We start from the raw sequence: 18,324 nt of genomic DNA on the forward strand, positions 1-18,324 counted from the left end.
ATACATTCTTAAGCTATTAATCAATTAAACTTAATCCTAAGCTCTCTCTGAAAATACAAAACTTTGTTCCACCAAGTGGCTTGGTTAATATATCAGCTGTTTGAGCATTGGTCGAGAGATATTTAACTTCAAAAATTTCCTTTTTTTTAATTAGATCACAAATGAAATGATATTTAACATCCACATGTTTTAGTCGCTTATTGAAATTATTAGATAATGCAGCGCGTATACAAGACTGATTGTCTTCAAACAGTGTGATCGGAAAATCAATTACTAAATCTAAATCTAATAGAATTCTTACAATCCAAAGTAAATCACAAATTAGTTCACAAAGTGACACAAGTTCCGCTTCCGTGGAGGATAAAGCAACTGTATTTTGCTTTCTAGTTGTCCAGGTAACAGTAGCTCCAAAAAGTTTTACCATAAATCCTGACGTTGATTTTCGGTCAAACGTATCGCCAGCCCAGTCCGCATCCGCAAACCCAACCAATTGCTCTTTCAATTTAGAATTCTTAGGATATAACAGGGCTAAGTCAACAGTGCTTTGCAGATATCGTAAAATTCGCTTGACTCCTTTCCAGAGACTTTCCGTGGGACATCTTTGAAACCTGCTTAACTTATTAACAGACAAAGACAGATCAGGTCTTGATGTGTTCATCAAATACATAAGACAACCAATTAATTCCTTAAAAGGCTTATCGGTTATTAATTTTTCCTTCAAGACATCCTCGCCTGGAAAGCCCTCCTCAATGGGAGTTTTAACCGGTTTACAGTTGCTCATGTTAAATTTACTTAACAAATTTATAATATACTGGCGCTGAGACAGATACATTCCTTAATTGTGTCTTTCTTTCTATTTTAATTCCTAAGAAAAATTTTAATTCTCCTAAATCTGTCATCTTAAATTCTTTCATTAATTTCTCTTTAACAATCCTGAAAAATTCTAAGTTATTGCTAGTAATAATAAAATCATCTACATAGAGTAATAAGTACATGGTTACTGTTCCTTTCCTGTAAATATATAAACACTCATCATTTTTAGATTGTTTAAACTCTAACTCTTTAACAAAGCTATCAAAACGAAAATTCCACTCTCTAGGAGCTTGTTTTAACCCGTATAATGCTCTATTTAATTTACAAACTACACTTTTATCTTTAATATCAAATCCATCTGGGGGCTTCATATAAATATCTTCATGTACATTACCTTGCAAGAAAGCATTTTTAACATCCATTTGATGAGCAATAAAATCTTTATAATTAATAACCGAAAGTAAGATTCTAACAGTAGATATTTTAGCAACAGGTGCATACGTTTCTTTATAATCGAGCCCTTTCTTTTGCGCGCAACCTTTAATTACTAATCTGGCTTTGTACCTTAAGGGATTTCCATCTTCGTCCCTTTTTACCTTAAATATCCATTTGCTGTCGATTGCTTTCTTTCCTGCAGGCAGTGATGTTAGGCTCCAAGTTCCGTTTTCAATCAGGGATGTCATCTCTTCATGTACAGCTTGTTTCCAATCTTCTTTGTTTTCTCTTTCTTCTATCTCTTTATAACACTGAGGAACATTGTCTACAAATTCTTCTGCAGACAAAGCATAGGCCACGTAATTTTCTTCTTCCTCATTATTCCAGCTTGGCCAAAGGTTTGTAACAAAATCCTCTAGTCGTTTAGGAGCCTACTTCTGTCTTCTTCCTCTTCCTAATTCTTCGCTATCATGTACATCTGATGATTCAATTTTATTTTTCGATAGTGTGGGACTTTGATTCTTTCCTGATATTCCTTGTTTTTCTTTCATGTTATATTCCATTTCCGAATTTATTCCTGTGTTACTGTTTTCTTCATAATCTTCTGACGTTGTTTTTTCTTCTACAGGTAATTCCTCTTGAGCATCCTCTTGAGTATCCTTTTCTTCGTTATCATCAATGTTAGTACCTTGATAAAAATCTTGTTTCTTGAAAAGAGTCTTCGCCGTTTTTTCCTCGTCAAAAACAACATCTCTTCCTGTAGTCAGTTTGTTTTCCTTTAAATTCCACAGTCTATATCCATTAGAACAGTAGCCTAGCATTAGACATCTTTCAGATCGACTATCAAGTTTTCCTCTTCTTACTTCTTTTGGCACGTGAAGATACACCAGACTTCCAAATAATTTTATTTTTTGAGCATTTTGCCTCTTTCCGTACCATTTTTCTGCAGGTACAGAATTTTCCAAAGCTGCAGTGGGACATCTATTGATTATGTAAACAGCATTCATAACTGCTTCAGACCAAAAAATCTTTTGTAGTTCTGATTCCAATAATAGACATCTTGCTTTTACCATTATATTCCTATTCATCCTTTCTGCTACTCCGTTGTTTTCTGGTGTATATCTAATGGTATATTCAAATTGGATTCCTTTAGATTCAAATTCTTCTTTGAGTTTCCTCGAGATGTACTCTCTGCCGTTATCACATCTAAATCGACTGATTTTTAAATTGAAATGGGCAGTCGCCATTGCTTGATACATTTTAAAATATTTAAAAACTTCATCTTTGGTTTCCATTAAATAGATTACGGTAAAATGAGTAAAGTCGTCTATAAATGAAACAATGTATCGCATATTATCATAGGACGTTGGATTTATTGGTCCCATGACATCACTGTGAACTAATTCCAGAGGTCTTGTAGTTTTGTTTCTCAGACCTTTATGAGGTAGCTTAGCTTGTTTTCCTTCCATGCAAATTTTACAAGGACCTGAATTAACCTTCTCTACTTGTATTCCATCTACTAGAGTTTTTAATTTTTGAATTCCATTATAACTTAGATGTGCTAAGCGTTTGTGCCACAGCTCAATGTTATTTGCAACCTCACTATTCAAGGCTTTTTCCTCTGCAGTGTTAGAAAATTCTAATTTATATAATTTTTGTTTTCTATAAGCTATTGCTGCAATATTACCTTTATAGAAGATCTTTCCGATTCCGTTTTCAAAGAAGATCTTTCCGATTCCGTTTTCAAAGATGATTTTAAAACCCTTTATCTCCAATTTTCTTACCGAAATTAGATTGGTTTCCAAATCTGGCACAATTAGAATGTTGCTAATAATAATATCATTATATTGACCGTTTACACAAAAACTTGCCTTTAAATCACCTCTTTTCTTGGCAATCAAGTAGCTTCCTGATTTTGCTACTTTTATCTTGACAGGTACTTCCAAATTTCTGATATTATACATCTTGCTTTCCTGAGATGATAAGTGTTCACTGGCTTCAGAATCTAAATACCATCTTTCTTTGGAGATTTTTTCAATTTCTTGCGAATTTTCACACGACAAGAAGGTAAAAGCTGCTTTGGACGATGACTTTTCCTTAGGCTGATTGTCGTTGTCCTGTGTAACATGAGCTTGAGTGGGAGTATTAAAATTTTTGTAAGGCTGCTGTGGTTTTTTTACACTGTGCTCTTTTATGGCCTGCTAAACCACAATTATGACACGTGAAAGTGAATGATTTACTTCCTGCGTTGCCCTTTTGACCTTTGAAATTTCCTTGTTGATATCCAAAATTCCTTGTTTTAGTTTATGCTACAAATTCTGAATTTGGTTGAAATTCATTCTTCGGCTTGGGCTTCCTCGTCCCTCGTTTAGCTTCCTCGTCAAACAGTCTACCTTTAACAAAAGATAAAGTTAATTGGTCTTGACTTACTGTTTCTATGGCTGTCACTACCGCATCATATTCGGATGGCATAGTTAAAAGCAGATTGCAAATAATGTCGTTTTCTTCCATAGTTGAGCCTGATGACTTTAAATCTCTTACAATTCGATCAAATTTTAAAATATGGTTTTCTAAGTTCTCCTGCGTGGGATTGAATTTCATGCATAATAATTTCCTTTTTAAACGAATCTGATTTGCAACGCTTTTCCTTTCAAAGATCTGTTTTAGCGTTTCCCATGTATCATATGCAGATGTTTTGTCCGTGATGTATTCGAGATGAGATTCCGCTATCTTCTGAATAATAAGCCCTCTGCAACGTTTTGCAGATTTCTGTGCTGCTTCCCTAGATTTTTCTTTTTGTGCTCTTACCTCAGATGTATCGCCTGCAGCAATTTGAAATTGAGCAAGAATTTCCTGTAGAGGCGTTTCAACATAACGCAGCAGATCTTTCTCGTCTAATAAGACTTCCAAACGAAACTTCCAATTACTATAATTGGTTCCATCGAAAAGAGGAACACGGTATCGAGCATCTTCGTCAATATTGATTTCCATTTCCGGGATTCTTCCAAAAATTCCAATGTGTTTCCAAGAGTGTTTTTATTTCAAGCACGTGGGCTGGGCCCATCGTGGGCTGGGCCCATAACCTGTTAAGATTAGAGGTTCCGACGAATATGACTGACACCGATTTAGTAGTCTGACTTTGATTCCTCCTTTTGTTAAATCTCTACTACTTACAGTTTGTAGCGACAGGGTAGATTAGACCTTCTAATTACTATAATGTAATAATACATTTATTGTTCCTTTACAAAATACAAAAACGTATGAGCGCGTGGCAGAGCGTGGTAAGGGAGAGAGAGCGAGAGCACTCAGTCCGTTCGTAGTCACAAGGCGCGAAAAGCTCTTACCAACCAATAGAATCATAATGTTTAAATGTAGTTGAGTAACAACAAATTGCACATTACAACAAAATGAATGCAATGATGGCAATGGGATGGCAATGTTGAAATGAATGCAATGATGGCAATGGGATGGCGACGATGGCAAAGATGTCAATGATGGCAATAATGGGAATGATGGCAATTGTAGAAATATGGAAATGGGATGGAAATAATGGAATGAATGTTATAATGGCAATGATGAAAATGATGGCAATAATGGGAATGATGGCAATAGTGGTAATGATGGCAATAATGGAATAGCTGTGAATGAGAGGACTATCTCACATATTTCCAAGCAGAACAGGGAGTCACCACTACATCAAAATAATATCAAAATGATCATTAAAAGTCACTTTTCGATCAATTAAGATTTGATGTCATTTTCACTTACTGTTCTGCTTGGGATTAATCTTTAGCGAACAAATGGTGAGAAAATCGAACAGAGACCTTTAGTCGATTTTTTGACAAAAACTTGACGAAAAATAATGAATTTTTTCAAAATTAAAAAAAACTTGGAAAAAATTAACTTCTGACATTTCGTATACGACAGGCGAAAGGGCTATTAAAACGCGGAATGGTCCATAAAAGGTCCATAAAATTTCGGTAACAATTTTGCCGTAATGCTTTGAGCCGCGGACGATAGGACGTGGTATCTCTTCAAAACGAGCTCCCACTACAAAAACTGTACCACGCCGACGTTGATTATAATACATAACTTGTTTTGGTAGGCTTGCTCGAGATTTTCCGATACCCATTCAACGCTCGTAATATTCCACGAATTGGCTCTAGCGTTCTGAGTGATCTGATATATTATGGTAATCCTAGCTAAAATGACCCTTAATGAATGTCATTGTAATTAAATTGAAATAATACATTGGTAGTACAGGATCGATATTGCCAGGTAGACACTGTTTTAAATACAAACTGAGTTATGAATCAATATTTATTCACCTTTGTTATTTCATATGTAATTAGAAATGTCTGAAGTTGAATCCTTTTCAAGTACATTCCTTTAATTGTGCAGAAATTCAGTGCTCAACAATAACTTCCAACTATATCTCAGTCTCTATCATATTGACCTACATATATCTCCCTCAACTTTATATTTGATTATTCTTATTTCTCTATCATTGCCATCAATACCCCAGATTTCCGTTAATCGCTCACGTGTCTTAAAGTATGTGCGGACTCTACCTTATATATCTGATGCTTTCGATCTCAAGTTCCTACGCACAAAGTACATACGACACGAAAGATCAATAGTCGCTCGATCCTCATGCTGCTCAAAACTAATCGCCATAATCTTCATCTATTACGCATTACAGATCGACACATACTAATCTCATACATCCTGAGTACGATTTCGACGCGAAGATTTCTAAGATCCATCTGGCGACTTCTATCATTGCCATTATCTACCCATGATATAAGATATTGCATCTTAATTTCTATATGCGTTATCAGAATCGAAAAATATTCTATTGGAGAGTAAATTGTATTACTCCCCTCAGTTCGTAAAATATTTCACTTCTATATCATCTGAGCTGTCTACTTAGACTATTATTGCACCCCAAGAGTTTCATTATATCTTTATCATTATAATCTAAGTCAGCTTACCTAAAACTATCCAAGAAATCGAATATTTGAGAGCTATAGAATACAAAAATATAATATATCGCGTATAATATAATGCTCTTATTATTCGTTCTTAAAATTTCAACTGATTTTTTACGAGTTTAAAAATTATATTATATCATGTCTCGAATGGGTAACGTGCTAAAATTCTCTCCGGACACAATATATCATAACGTACGTTTTTCTTTGAAACTACGCACAGCAGTGAGAAAGATGTGTCTACGATCTTTTTAATTGAATTCACTAACATGTGAATATCGAGAGATCGACACAGATGAACAAGCGAAGAATGTAACAGCTCAATAGTGATACTTAAGTAACTTAAATCATAGCATACGCAGGAAATTATGTTGACGTAATGATTATAAAATATTTAAGGAATTCAAGTTCATTCATTCGGGTGACGAGATCTTACTCTATGGAAAAATCGCTTGCGAGCGGAGTATGTATCTGCCCTAGTCGTGCTTCTTCGCGGCCAGGCAAAAAGTAAATGCTAGGAACTCTCTCACAGTACGTTTCTCAGTTCTCGTTCAGCAACAAATTGCCTCACAGTGTGATGCGGCTTACACGACATGAATTCTCGAAAACGGCCATTAATATATATACCTTCCCAATATATTGGATCCATGCATTGGCGTTGCAGTGTCTTTTAATCGAGTCGGGTACGGTGAGTATAATTCTCTTATATTGATCGGATATATGAGCTCGAGCGAGATTTGGAACGCTGCGTCCCTATATAGAGGCCGTTCATTGTGCGGAAGTCTGTGCTGTTGGCCTTTGTCAATGCTCTGACGTAAGATAATCGTGTCAGAGCCGGCTCAGGCGCGTGTGCGCACGTCGAATATCAACGCATGATACTGCAAAACGAGCTCTGTGACTGGTCGATTTGAGTAAAATTTTTTTTGCGAATTTCTCCAATATCTGTCTGTTCTGATATCCCCGAGAAGAGTTCTAACTTTTATCATAGTGGATCCAAACACTAAAGTGAAAGACGAAAGAGTTATATCAGTCAAAGTTCAAAATTTTTGAGTAAAATTGGTTTTTTACCGAATTTCTTCAATATCTCTGTGTTCTGATATCCCACAGAAGATATATACCTTTTATCATGATGTATCGAATTTCTGAACTGAAAAAGGAAAGACTTATATCAGTCAAATTTCTAAATTTTTGAGTAAAATTTTTGTGCGAATTTCTCCAATATCTCTGTGTTCTGATATGCACGAGAAGAGTTCTAACTTTTATCATAGTGGATCCAATCGCTAAAGTGAAAGACGAAAGAGTTATATCAGTCAAAGTTCGAAATTTTTGAGTAAAATTGGTTTTTTTCCGAATTTCTTCAATATCTCTGTGTTCTGATAGCCCCGAGAAGAGTTCTAACTTTATCATAATGGATCGAATCGCTAAAGTGAAAGACGAAAGAGTTATATCAGTCAAAGTTCGAAATTTTTGAGTAAAATTGGTTTTTTTCCGAATTTCTTCAATATCTCTGTGTTCTAATAGCCCACAGAAGATATATACCTTTTATCATGATGTATCGAATTTCTGAACTGAAAAAGGAAAGACTTATATCAGTCAAATTTCGAAATTTTTGAGTAAAATTTTTTTTGCGAATTTCTCCAATATCTCTCTGTTCTGATAGCCCCGAGAAGAGTTCTAACTTTTATCATAATGGATCGAATCGCTAAAGTGAAAGACGAAAGAGTTATATCAGTCAAAGTTCGAAATTTTTGAGTAAAATTGGTTTTTTTCCGATTTTCTTCAATATCTCTGTGTTCTGATAGCCCACAGAAGATATATACCTTTTATCATGATGTATCGAATTTCTGAACTGAAAAAGGAAAGACTTATATCAGTCAAATTTCGAAATTATTGAGTAAAATTTTTTGTGCGAATTTCTCCAATATCTCTGTGTTCTGATAGCCCCGAGAAGAGTTCTAACTTTATCATAATGGATCGAATCGCTAAAGTGAAAGACGAAAGAGTTATATCAGTCAAAGTTCGAAATTTTTGAGTAAAATTGGTTTTTTTCCGAATTTCTTCAATATCTCTGTGTTCTGATAGCCCACAGAAGATATATACCTTTTATCATGATGTATCGAATTTCTGAACTGAAAAAGGAAAGACTTATATCAGTCAAATTTCGAAATTTTTGAGTAAAATTTTTTTTGCGAATTTCTCCAATATCTGTCTGTTCTGATATCCCCGAGAAGAGTTCTAACTTTTATCATAGTGGATCCAATCACTAAAGTGAAAGACGAAAGAGTTATATCAGTCAAAGTTCGAAATTTTTGCGTAAAATTGGTTTTTTTCCGATTTTCTTCAATATCTCTGTGTTCTGATAGCCCACAGAAGATATATACCTTTTATCATGATGTATCGAATTTCTGAACTGAAAAAGGAAAGACTTATATCAGTCAAATTTCGAAATTTTTGAGTAAAATTTTTTTTGCGAATTTCTCCAATATCTCTGTGTTCTGATAGCCCCGAGAAGAGTTCTAACTTTTATCATAATGGATCGAATCGCTAAAGTGAAAGACGAAAGAGTTATATCAGTCAAAGTTCGAAATTTTTGAGTAAAATTGGTTTTTTTCCGATTTTCTTCAATATCTCTGTGTTCTGATAGCCCACAGAAGATATATACCTTTTATCATGATGTATCGAATTTCTGAACTGAAAAAGGAAAGACTTATATCAGTCAAATTTCGAAATTTTTGAGTAAAATTTTTTTTGCGAATTTCTCCAATATCTCTGTGTTCTGATAGCCCCGAGAAGAGTTCTAACTTTTATCATAATGGATCGAATCGCTAAAGTGAAAGACGAAAGAGTTATATCAGTCAAAGTTCGAAATTTTTGAGTAAAATTGGTTTTTTTCCGATTTTCTTCAATATCTCTGTGTTCTGATAGCCCACAGAAGATATATACCTTTTATCATGATGTATCGAATTTCTGAACTGAAAAAGGAAAGACTTATATCAGTCAAATTTCGAAATTTTTGAGTAAAATTTTTTTTGCGAATTTCTCCAATATCTGTCTGTTCTGATATCCCCGAGAAGAGTTCTAACTTTTATCATAGTGGATCCAATCGCTAAAGTGAAAGACGAAAGAGTTATATCAGTCAAAGTTCGAAATTTTTGAGTAAAATTGGTTTTTTTCCGAATTTCTTCAATATCTCTGTGTTCTGATATCCCACAGAAGATATATACCTTTTATCATGATGTATCGAATTTCTGAACTGAAAAAGGAAAGACTTATATCAGTCAAATTTCTAAATTTTTGAGTAAAATTTTTTTTGCGAATTTCTCCAATATCTGTCTGTTCTGATATCCCCGAGAAGAGTTCTAACTTTTATCATAATGGATCGAATCGCTAAAGTGAAAGACGAAAGAGTTATATCAGTCAAAGTTCGAAATTTTTGAGTAAAATTGGTTTTTTTCCGATTTTCTTCAATATCTCTGTGTTCTGATAGCCCACAGAACATATAAACCTTTTATCATGATGTATCGAATTTCTGAACTGAAAAAGGAAAGACTTATATCAGTCAAATTTCGAAATTTTTGAGTAAAATTTTTTTTGCGAATTTCTCCAATATCTCTGTGTTCTGATAGCCCCGAGAAGAGTTCTAACTTTTATCATAATGGATCGAATCGCTAAAGTGAAAGACGAAAGAGTTATATCAGTCAAAGTTCGAAATTTTGGAGTAAAATTGGTTTTTTTCCGAATTTCTTCAATATCTCTGTGTTCTGATAGCCCACAGAAGATATATACCTTTTATCATGATGTATCGAATTTCTGAACTGAAAAAGGAAAGACTTATATCAGTCAAATTTCGAAATTATTGAGTAAAATTTTTTGTGCGAATTTCTCCAATATCTCTGTGTTCTGATAGCCCCGAGAAGAGTTCTAACTTTTATCATAATGGATCGAATCGCTAAAGTGAAAGACGAAAGAGTTATATCAGTCAAAGTTCGAAATTTTTGAGTAAAATTGGTTTTTTTCCGAATTTCTCCAATATCTCTGTGTTCTAATAGCCCACAGAAGATATATACCTTTTATCATGATGTATCGAATTTCTGAACTGAAAAATTGAAAGACTTATATCAGTCAAATTTCGAAATTTTTGAGTAAAATTTTTTTGCGAATTTCTCCAATATCTGTCTGTTCTGATATCCCCGAGAAGAGTTCTAACTTTTATCAGAGTGGATCCAATCGCTAAAGTGAAAGACGAAAGAGTTATATCAGTCAAAGTACGAAATTTTTGAGTGAAATTGGTTTTTTTCCGATTTTCTTCAATATTTCTGTGTACTAATAGCCCACAGAATATATATACCATTTATCATGATGTATCGAATTTCTGAACTGAAAAAGGAAAGACTTATATCAGTCAAATTTCGAAATTATTGAGTAAAATTTTTTGTGCGAATTTCTCCAATATCTCTGTGTTCTGATAGCCCCGAGAAGAGTTCTAACTTTTATCATAATGGATCGAATCGCTAAAGTGAAAGACGAAAGAGTTATATCAGTCAAAGTTCGAAATTTTTGAGTAAAATTGGTTTTTTTCCGATTTTCTTCAATATCTCTGTGTTCTGATAGCCCACAGAAGATATATACCTTTTATCATGATGTATCGAATTTCTGAACTGAAAAAGGAAAGACTTATATCAGTCAAATTTCGAAATTTTTGAGTAAAATTTTTTTTGCGAATTTCTCCAATATCTCTGTGTTCTGATATCCCCGAGAAGAGTTCTAACTTTTATCTTAATGGATCGAATCGCTAAAGTGAAAGACGAAAGAGTTATATCAGTCAAAGTTCGAAATTTTTGAGTAAAATTGGTTTTTTTCCGATTTTCTTCAATATCTCTGTGTTCTGATAGCCCACAGAAGATATATACCTTTTATCATGATGTATCGAATTTCTGAACTGAAAAAGGAAAGACTTATATCAGTCAAATTTCTAAATTTTTGAGTAAAATTTTTTTTGCGAATTTCTCCAATATCTGTCTGTTCTGATATCCCCGAGAAGAGTTCTAACTTTTATCATAATGGATCGAATCGCTAAAGTGAAAGACGAAAGAGTTATATCAGTCAAAGTTCGAAATTTTTGAGTAAAATTGGTTTTTTTCCGATTTTCTTCAATATCTCTGTGTTCTGATAGCCCACAGAAGATATATACCTTTTATCATGATGTATCGAATTTCTGAACTGAAAAAGGAAAGACTTATATCAGTCAAATTTCGAAATTTTTGAGTAAAATTTTTTTTGCGAATTTCTCCAATATCTCTGTGTTCTGATAGCCCCGAGAAGAGTTCTAACTTTTATCATAATGGATCGAATCGCTAAAGTGAAAGACGAAAGAGTTATATCAGTCAAAGTTCGAAATTTTTGAGTAAAATTGGTTTTTTTCCGAATTTCTTCAATATCTCTGTGTCCTGATAGCCCACAGAAGATATATACCTTTTATCATGATGAATCGAATTTCTGAACTGAAAAAGGAAAGACTTATATCAGTCAAATTTCGAAATTATTGAGTAAAATTTTTTGTGCGAATTTCTCCAATATCTCTGTGTTCTGATAGCCCCGAGAAGAGTTCTAACTTTATCATAATGGATCGAATCGCTAAAGTGAAAGACGAAAGAGTTATATCAGTCAAAGTTCGAAATTTTTGAGTAAAATTGGTTTTTTTCCGAATTTCTTCAATATCTCTGTGTTCTAATAGCCCACAGAAGATATATACCTTTTATCATGATGTATCGAATTTCTGAACTGAAAAAGGAAAGACTTATATCAGTCAAATTTCGAAATTTTTGAGTACAATTTTTTTTGCGAATTTCTCCAATATCTGTCTGTTCTGATATCCCCGAGAAGAGTTCTAACATTTATCAGAGGGGATCCAATCGCTAAAGTGAAAGACGAAAGCGTTATATCAGTCAAAGTACGAAATTTTTGAGTAAAATTGGTTTTTTTCCGATTTTCTTCAATATTTCTGTGTACTAATAGCCCACAGAATATATATACCATTTATCATGATGTATCGAATTTCTGAACTGAAAAAGGAAAGATTTATATCAGTCAAATTTGGAAATTATTGAGTAAAATTTTTTGTGCGAATTTCTCCAATATCTCTGTGTTCTGATAGCCCCGAGAAGAGTTCTAACTTTATCATAATGGATCGAATCGCTAAAGTGAAAGACGAAAGAGTTATATCAGTCAAAGTTCGAAATTTTTGAGTAAAATTGGTTTTCTTCCGATTTTCTTCAATATCTCTGTGTTCTGATAGCCCACAGAAGATATATACCTTTTATCATGATGTATCGAATTTCTGAACTGAAAAAGGAAAGACTTATATCAGTCAAATTTCGAAATTTTTGAGTAAAATTTTTTTTGCGAATTTCTCCAATATCTCTGTGTTCTGATATCCCCGAGAAGAGTTCTAACTTTTATCTTAATGGATCGAATCGCTAAAGTGAAAGACAAAAGAGTTATATCAGTCAAAGTTCGAAATTTTTGAGTAAAATTGGTTTTTTTCCGATTTTCTTCAATATCTCTGTGTTCTGATAGCCCACAGAAGCTATATACCTTTTATCATGATGTATCGAATTTCTGAACTGAAAAAGGAAAGACTTATATCAGTCAAATTTCTAAATTTTTGAGTAAAATTTTTTTTGCGAATTTCTCCAATATCTGTCTGTTCTGATATCCCCGAGAAGAGTTCTAACTTTTATCATAGTGGATCCAATCACTAAAGTGAAAGACGAAAGAGTTATATCAGTCAAATTTCGAAATTTTTGAGTAAAATTGGTTTTTTTCCGATTTTCTTCAATATTTCTGTGTTCTAATAGCCCACAGAAGATATATACCTTTTATCATGATGTATCGAATTTCTGAACTGAAAAAGGAAAGACTTATATCAGTCAAATTTCGAAATTTTTGAGTAAAATTTTTTGTGCGAATTTCTCCAATATCTCTGTGTTCTGATAGCCCCGAGAAGAGTTCTAACTTTTATCATAGTGGATCCAATCACTAAAGTGAAAGACGAAAGTGTTATATCAGTCAAAGTTCAAAATTTTTGAGTAAAATTGGTTTTTTTCCGAATTTCTTCAATATCTCTGTGTTCTGATATCCCACAGAAGATATATACCTTTTATCATGATGTATCGAATTTCTGAACTGAAAAAGGAAAGACTTATATCAGTCAAATTTCTAAATTTTTGAGTAAAATTTTTGTGCGAATTTCTCCAATATCTCTGTGTTCTGATATGCACGAGAAGAGTTCTAACTTTTATCATAGTGGATCCAATCGATAAAGTGAAAGACGAAAGAGTTATATCAGTCAAAGTTTGAAATTTTTGAGTAAAATTGGTTTTTTTCCGAATTTCTTCAATATCTCTGTGTTCTGATAGCCCCGAGAAGAGTTCTAACTTTATCATAATGGATCGAATCGCTAAAGTGAAAGACGAAAAAGTTATATCAGTCAAAGTTCGAAATTTTTGAGTAAAATTGGTTTTTTTCCGAATTTCTTCAATATCTCTGTGTTCTAATAGCCCACAGAAGATATATACCTTTTATCATGATGTATCGAATTTCTGAATGAAAAAGGAAAGACTTATATCAGTCAAATTTCGAAATTTTTGAGTAAAATTTTTTTTGCGAATTTCTCCAATATCTCTGTGTTCTGATAGCCCCGAGAAGAGTTCTAACTTTTATCATAATGGATCGAATCGCTAAAGTGAAAGACGAAAGTGTTATATCAGTCAAAGTTCGAAATTTTTGAGTAAAATTGGTTTTTTTCCGATTTTCTTCAATATCTCTGTGTTCTGATAGCCCACAGAAGATATATACCTTTTATCATGATGTATCGAATTTCTGAACTGAAAAAGGAAAGTTTTATATCAGTCAAATTTCGAAATTTTTGAGTAAAATTTTTTTTGCGAATTTCTCCAATATCTCTCTGTTCTGATAGCCCCGAGAAGAGTTCTAACTTTTATCATAATGGATCGCATCGCTAAAGTGAAAGACGAAAGAGTTATATCAGTCAAAGATCGAAATTTTTGAGTAAAATTGGTTTTTTTCCGATTTTCTTCAATATCTCTGTGTTCTGATAGCCCACAGAAGATATATACCTTTTATCATGATGAATCGAATTTCTGAACTAAAAAGGAAAGACTTATATCAGTCAAATTTCGAAATTATTGAGTAAAATTTTTTGTGCAAATTTCTCCAATATCTCTGTGTTCTGATAGCCCCGAGAAGAGTTCTAACTTTATCATAATGGATCGAATCGCTAAAGTGAAAGACGAAAAAGTTATATCAGTCAAATTTCGAAATTTTTGAGTAAAATTGGTTTTTTTCCGAATTTCTTCAATATCTCTGTGTTCTAATAGCCCACAGAAGATATATACCTTTTATCATGATGTATCGAATTTCTGAACTGAAAAAGGAAAGACTTATATCAGTCAAATTTCGAAATTTTTGAGTACAATTTTTTTTGCGAATTTCTCCAATATCTGTCTGTTCTGATATCCCCGAGAAGAGTTCTAACTTTTATCATAGTGGATCCAATCGCTAAAGTGAAAGACGAAAGAGTTATATCAGTCAAATTTCGAAATTTTTGAGTAAAATTGGTTTTTTTCCGATTTTCTTCAATATTTCTGTGTTCTAATAGCCCACAGAAGATATATACCTTTTATCATGATGTATCGAATTTCTGAACTGAAAAAGGAAAGACTTATATCAGTCAAATTTCGAAATTATTGAGTAAAATTTTTTGTGCGAATTTCTCCAATATCTCTGTGTTCTGATAGCCCCGAGAAGAGTTCTAACTTTATCATAATGGATCGAATCGCTAAAGTGAAAGACGAAAGAGTTATATCAGTCAAAGTTCGAAATTTTTGAGTAAAATTGGTTTTTTTCCGATTTTCTTCAATATCTCTGTGTTCTGATAGCCCACAGAAGATATATACCTTTTATCATGAAGTATCGAATTTTTGAACTGAAAAAGGAAAGACTTATATCAGTCAAATTTCTAAATTTTTGAGTAAAATTTTTTTTGGGAATTTCTCCAATATCTGTCTGTTCTGATATCCCCGAGAAGAGTTCTAACTTTTATCATAGTGGATCCAATCACTAAAGTGAAAGACGAAAGTGTTATATCAGTCAAAGTTCAAAATTTTTGAGTAAAATTGGTTTTTTTCCGAATTTCTTCAATATCTCTGTGTTCTGATATCCCACAGAAGATATATACCTTTTATCATGATGTATCGAATTTCTGAACTGAAAAAGGAAAGACTTATATCAGTCAAATTTCTAAATTTTTGAGTAAAATTTTTGTGCGAATTTCTCCAATATCTCTGTGTTCTGATATGCACGAGAAGAGTTCTAACTTTTATCATAGTGGATCCAATCGATAAAGTGAAAGACGAAAGAGTTATATCAGTCAAAGTTTGAAATTTTTGAGTAAAATTGGTTTTTTTCCGAATTTCTTCAATATCTCTGTGTTCTGATAGCCCCGAGAAGAGTTCTAACTTTATCATAATGGATCGAATCGCTAAAGTGAAAGACGAAAAAGTTATATCAGTCAAAGTTCGAAATTTTTGAGTAAAATTGGTTTTTTTCCGAATTTCTTCAATATCTCTGTGTTCTGATAGCCCACAGAAGATATATACCTTTTATCATGATGTATCGAATTTCTGAACTGAAAAAGGAAAGACTTATATCAGTCAAATTTCGAAATTTTTGAGTAAAATTTTTTTTGCGAATTTCTCCAATATCTCTCTGTTCTGATAGCCCCGAGAAGAGTTCTAACTTTTATCATAATGGATCGCATCGCTAAAGTGAAAGACGAAAGAGTTATATCAGTCAAAGTTCGAAATTTTTGAGTAAAATTGGTTTTTTTCCGATTTTCTTCAATATCTCTGTGTTCTGATAGCCCACAGAAGATATATACCTTTTATCATGATGAATCGAATTTCTGAACTGAAAAAGGAAAGACTTATATCAGTCAAATTTCGAAATTATTGAGTAAAATTTTATGTGCGAATTTCTCCAATATCTCTGTGTTCTGATAGCCCCGAGAAGATTTCTAACTTTATCATAATGCATCGAATCGCTAAAGTGAAAGACGAAAGAGTTATATCAGTCAAAGTTCGAAATTTTTGAGTAAAATTGGTTTTTTTCCGAATTTCTTCAATATCTCTGTGTTCTAATAGCCCACAGAAGATATATACCTTTTATCATGATGTATCGAATTTCTGAACTGAAAAAGGAAAGACTTATATCAGTCAAATTTCGAAATTTTTGAGTACAATTTTTTTTGCGAATTTCTCCAATATCTGTCTGTTCTGATATCCCCGAGAAGAGTTCTAACTTTTATCATAGTGGATCCAATCACTAAAGTGAAAGACGAAAGAGTTATATCAGTCAAAGTTCGAAATTTTTGCGTAAAATTGGTTTTTTTCCGATTTTCTTCAATATCTCTGTGTTCTGATAGCCCACAGAAAATATAAACCTTTTATCATGATGTATCGAATTTCTGAACTGAAAAAGGAAAGACTTATATCAGTCAAATTTCGAAATTTTTGAGTAAAATTTTTTTTGCGAATTTCTCCAATATCTCTCTGTTCTGATAGCCCCGAGAAGAGTTCTAACTTTTATCATAATGGATCGAATCGCTAAAGTGAAAGACGAAAGAGTTATATCAGTCAAAGTTCGAAATTTTTGAGTAAAATTGGTTTTTTTCCGATTTTCTTCAATATCTCTGTGTTCTGATAGCCCACAGAAGATATATACCTTTTATCATGATGAATCGAATTTCTGAACTGAAAAAGGAAAGACTTATATCAGTCAAATTTCGAAATTATTGAATAAAATTTTTTGTGCGAATTTCTCCAATATCTCTGTGTTCTGATAGCCCCGAGAAGAGTTCTAACTTTATCATAATGGATCGAATCGCTAAAGTGAAAGACGAAAGAGTTATATCAGTCAAAGTTCGAAATTTTTGAGTAAAATTGGTTTTTTTCCGATTTTCTTTAATATCTCTGTGTTCTGATAGCCCACAGAAGATATATACCTTTTATCATGAAGTATCGAATTTTTGAACTGAAAAAGGAAAGACTTATATCAGTCAAATTTCTAAATTTTTGAGTAAAATTTTTTTTGGGAATTTCTCCAATATCTGTCTGTTCTGATATCCCCGAGAAGAGTTCTAACTTTATCATAGTGGATCCAATCACTAAAGTGAAAGACGAAAGTGTTATATCAGTCAAAGTTCAAAATTTTTGAGTAAAATTGGTTTTTTTCCGAATTTCTTCAATATCTCTGTGTTCTGATATCCCACAGAAGATATATACCTTTTATCATGATGTATCGAATTTCTGAACTGAAAAAGGAAAGACTTATATCAGTCAAATTTCTAAATTTTTGAGTAAAATTTTTTTTGCGAATTTCTCCAATATCTGTCTGTTCTGATATCCCCGAGAAGAGTTCTAAATTTATCATAATGGATCGAATCGCTAAAGTGAAAGACGAAAAAGTTATATCAGTCAAAGTTCGAAATTTTTGAGTAAAACTGGTTTTTTTCCGAATTTCTTCAATATCTCTGTGTTCTGATAGCCCACAGAAGATATATACCTTTTATCATGATATATCGAATTTCTGAACTGAAAAAGGAAAGACTTATATCAGTCAAATTTCTAAATTTTTGAGTAAAATTTTTTTTGCGAATTTCTCCAATATCTGTCTGTTCTGATATACCGAGAAGAGTTCTAACTTTTATCATAATGGATCGAATCGCTAAAGTGAAAGACGAAAGAGTTATATCAGACAAAGTACGAAATTTTTGAGTAAAATTGGTTTCTTTCCGATTTTTTTCAATATCTCTGTGTTCTGATAGCCCACAAAAGATATATACCTTTTATCATGATGTATCGAATTTCTGAACTGAAAAGGAAAGACTTATATCAGACAAATTTCGAAATTTTTGAGTAAAATTTTTTTTGCGAATTTCTCCAATATCTCTGTGTTCTGATAGCCCCGAGAAGAGTTCTAACTTTATCATAATGGATCGAATCGC

The 18,324-nt window shown here is 32.8% G+C and overlaps 1 protein-coding gene across 1 annotated transcript; it reads right to left on the bottom strand.

Annotated features, from left to right (window-relative positions):
• Nucleotides 1–16: 16 nt before the first annotated feature.
• LOC120358269 (secreted RxLR effector protein 161-like) lies at nt 17–781 on the bottom strand. The gene has a single exon (XM_039451947.1). It carries the CDS (start codon nt 779–781, stop codon nt 17–19), a length of 765 nt encoding a protein of 254 aa, XP_039307881.1.
• Nucleotides 782–18,324: the final 17,543 nt, after the last annotated feature.

Source organism: Solenopsis invicta, chromosome 7 (assembly GCF_016802725.1).
Source record: "Solenopsis invicta isolate M01_SB chromosome 7, UNIL_Sinv_3.0, whole genome shotgun sequence".
In the NCBI taxonomy this organism is placed as follows: Eukaryota; Metazoa; Arthropoda; class Insecta; order Hymenoptera; family Formicidae; genus Solenopsis; species Solenopsis invicta.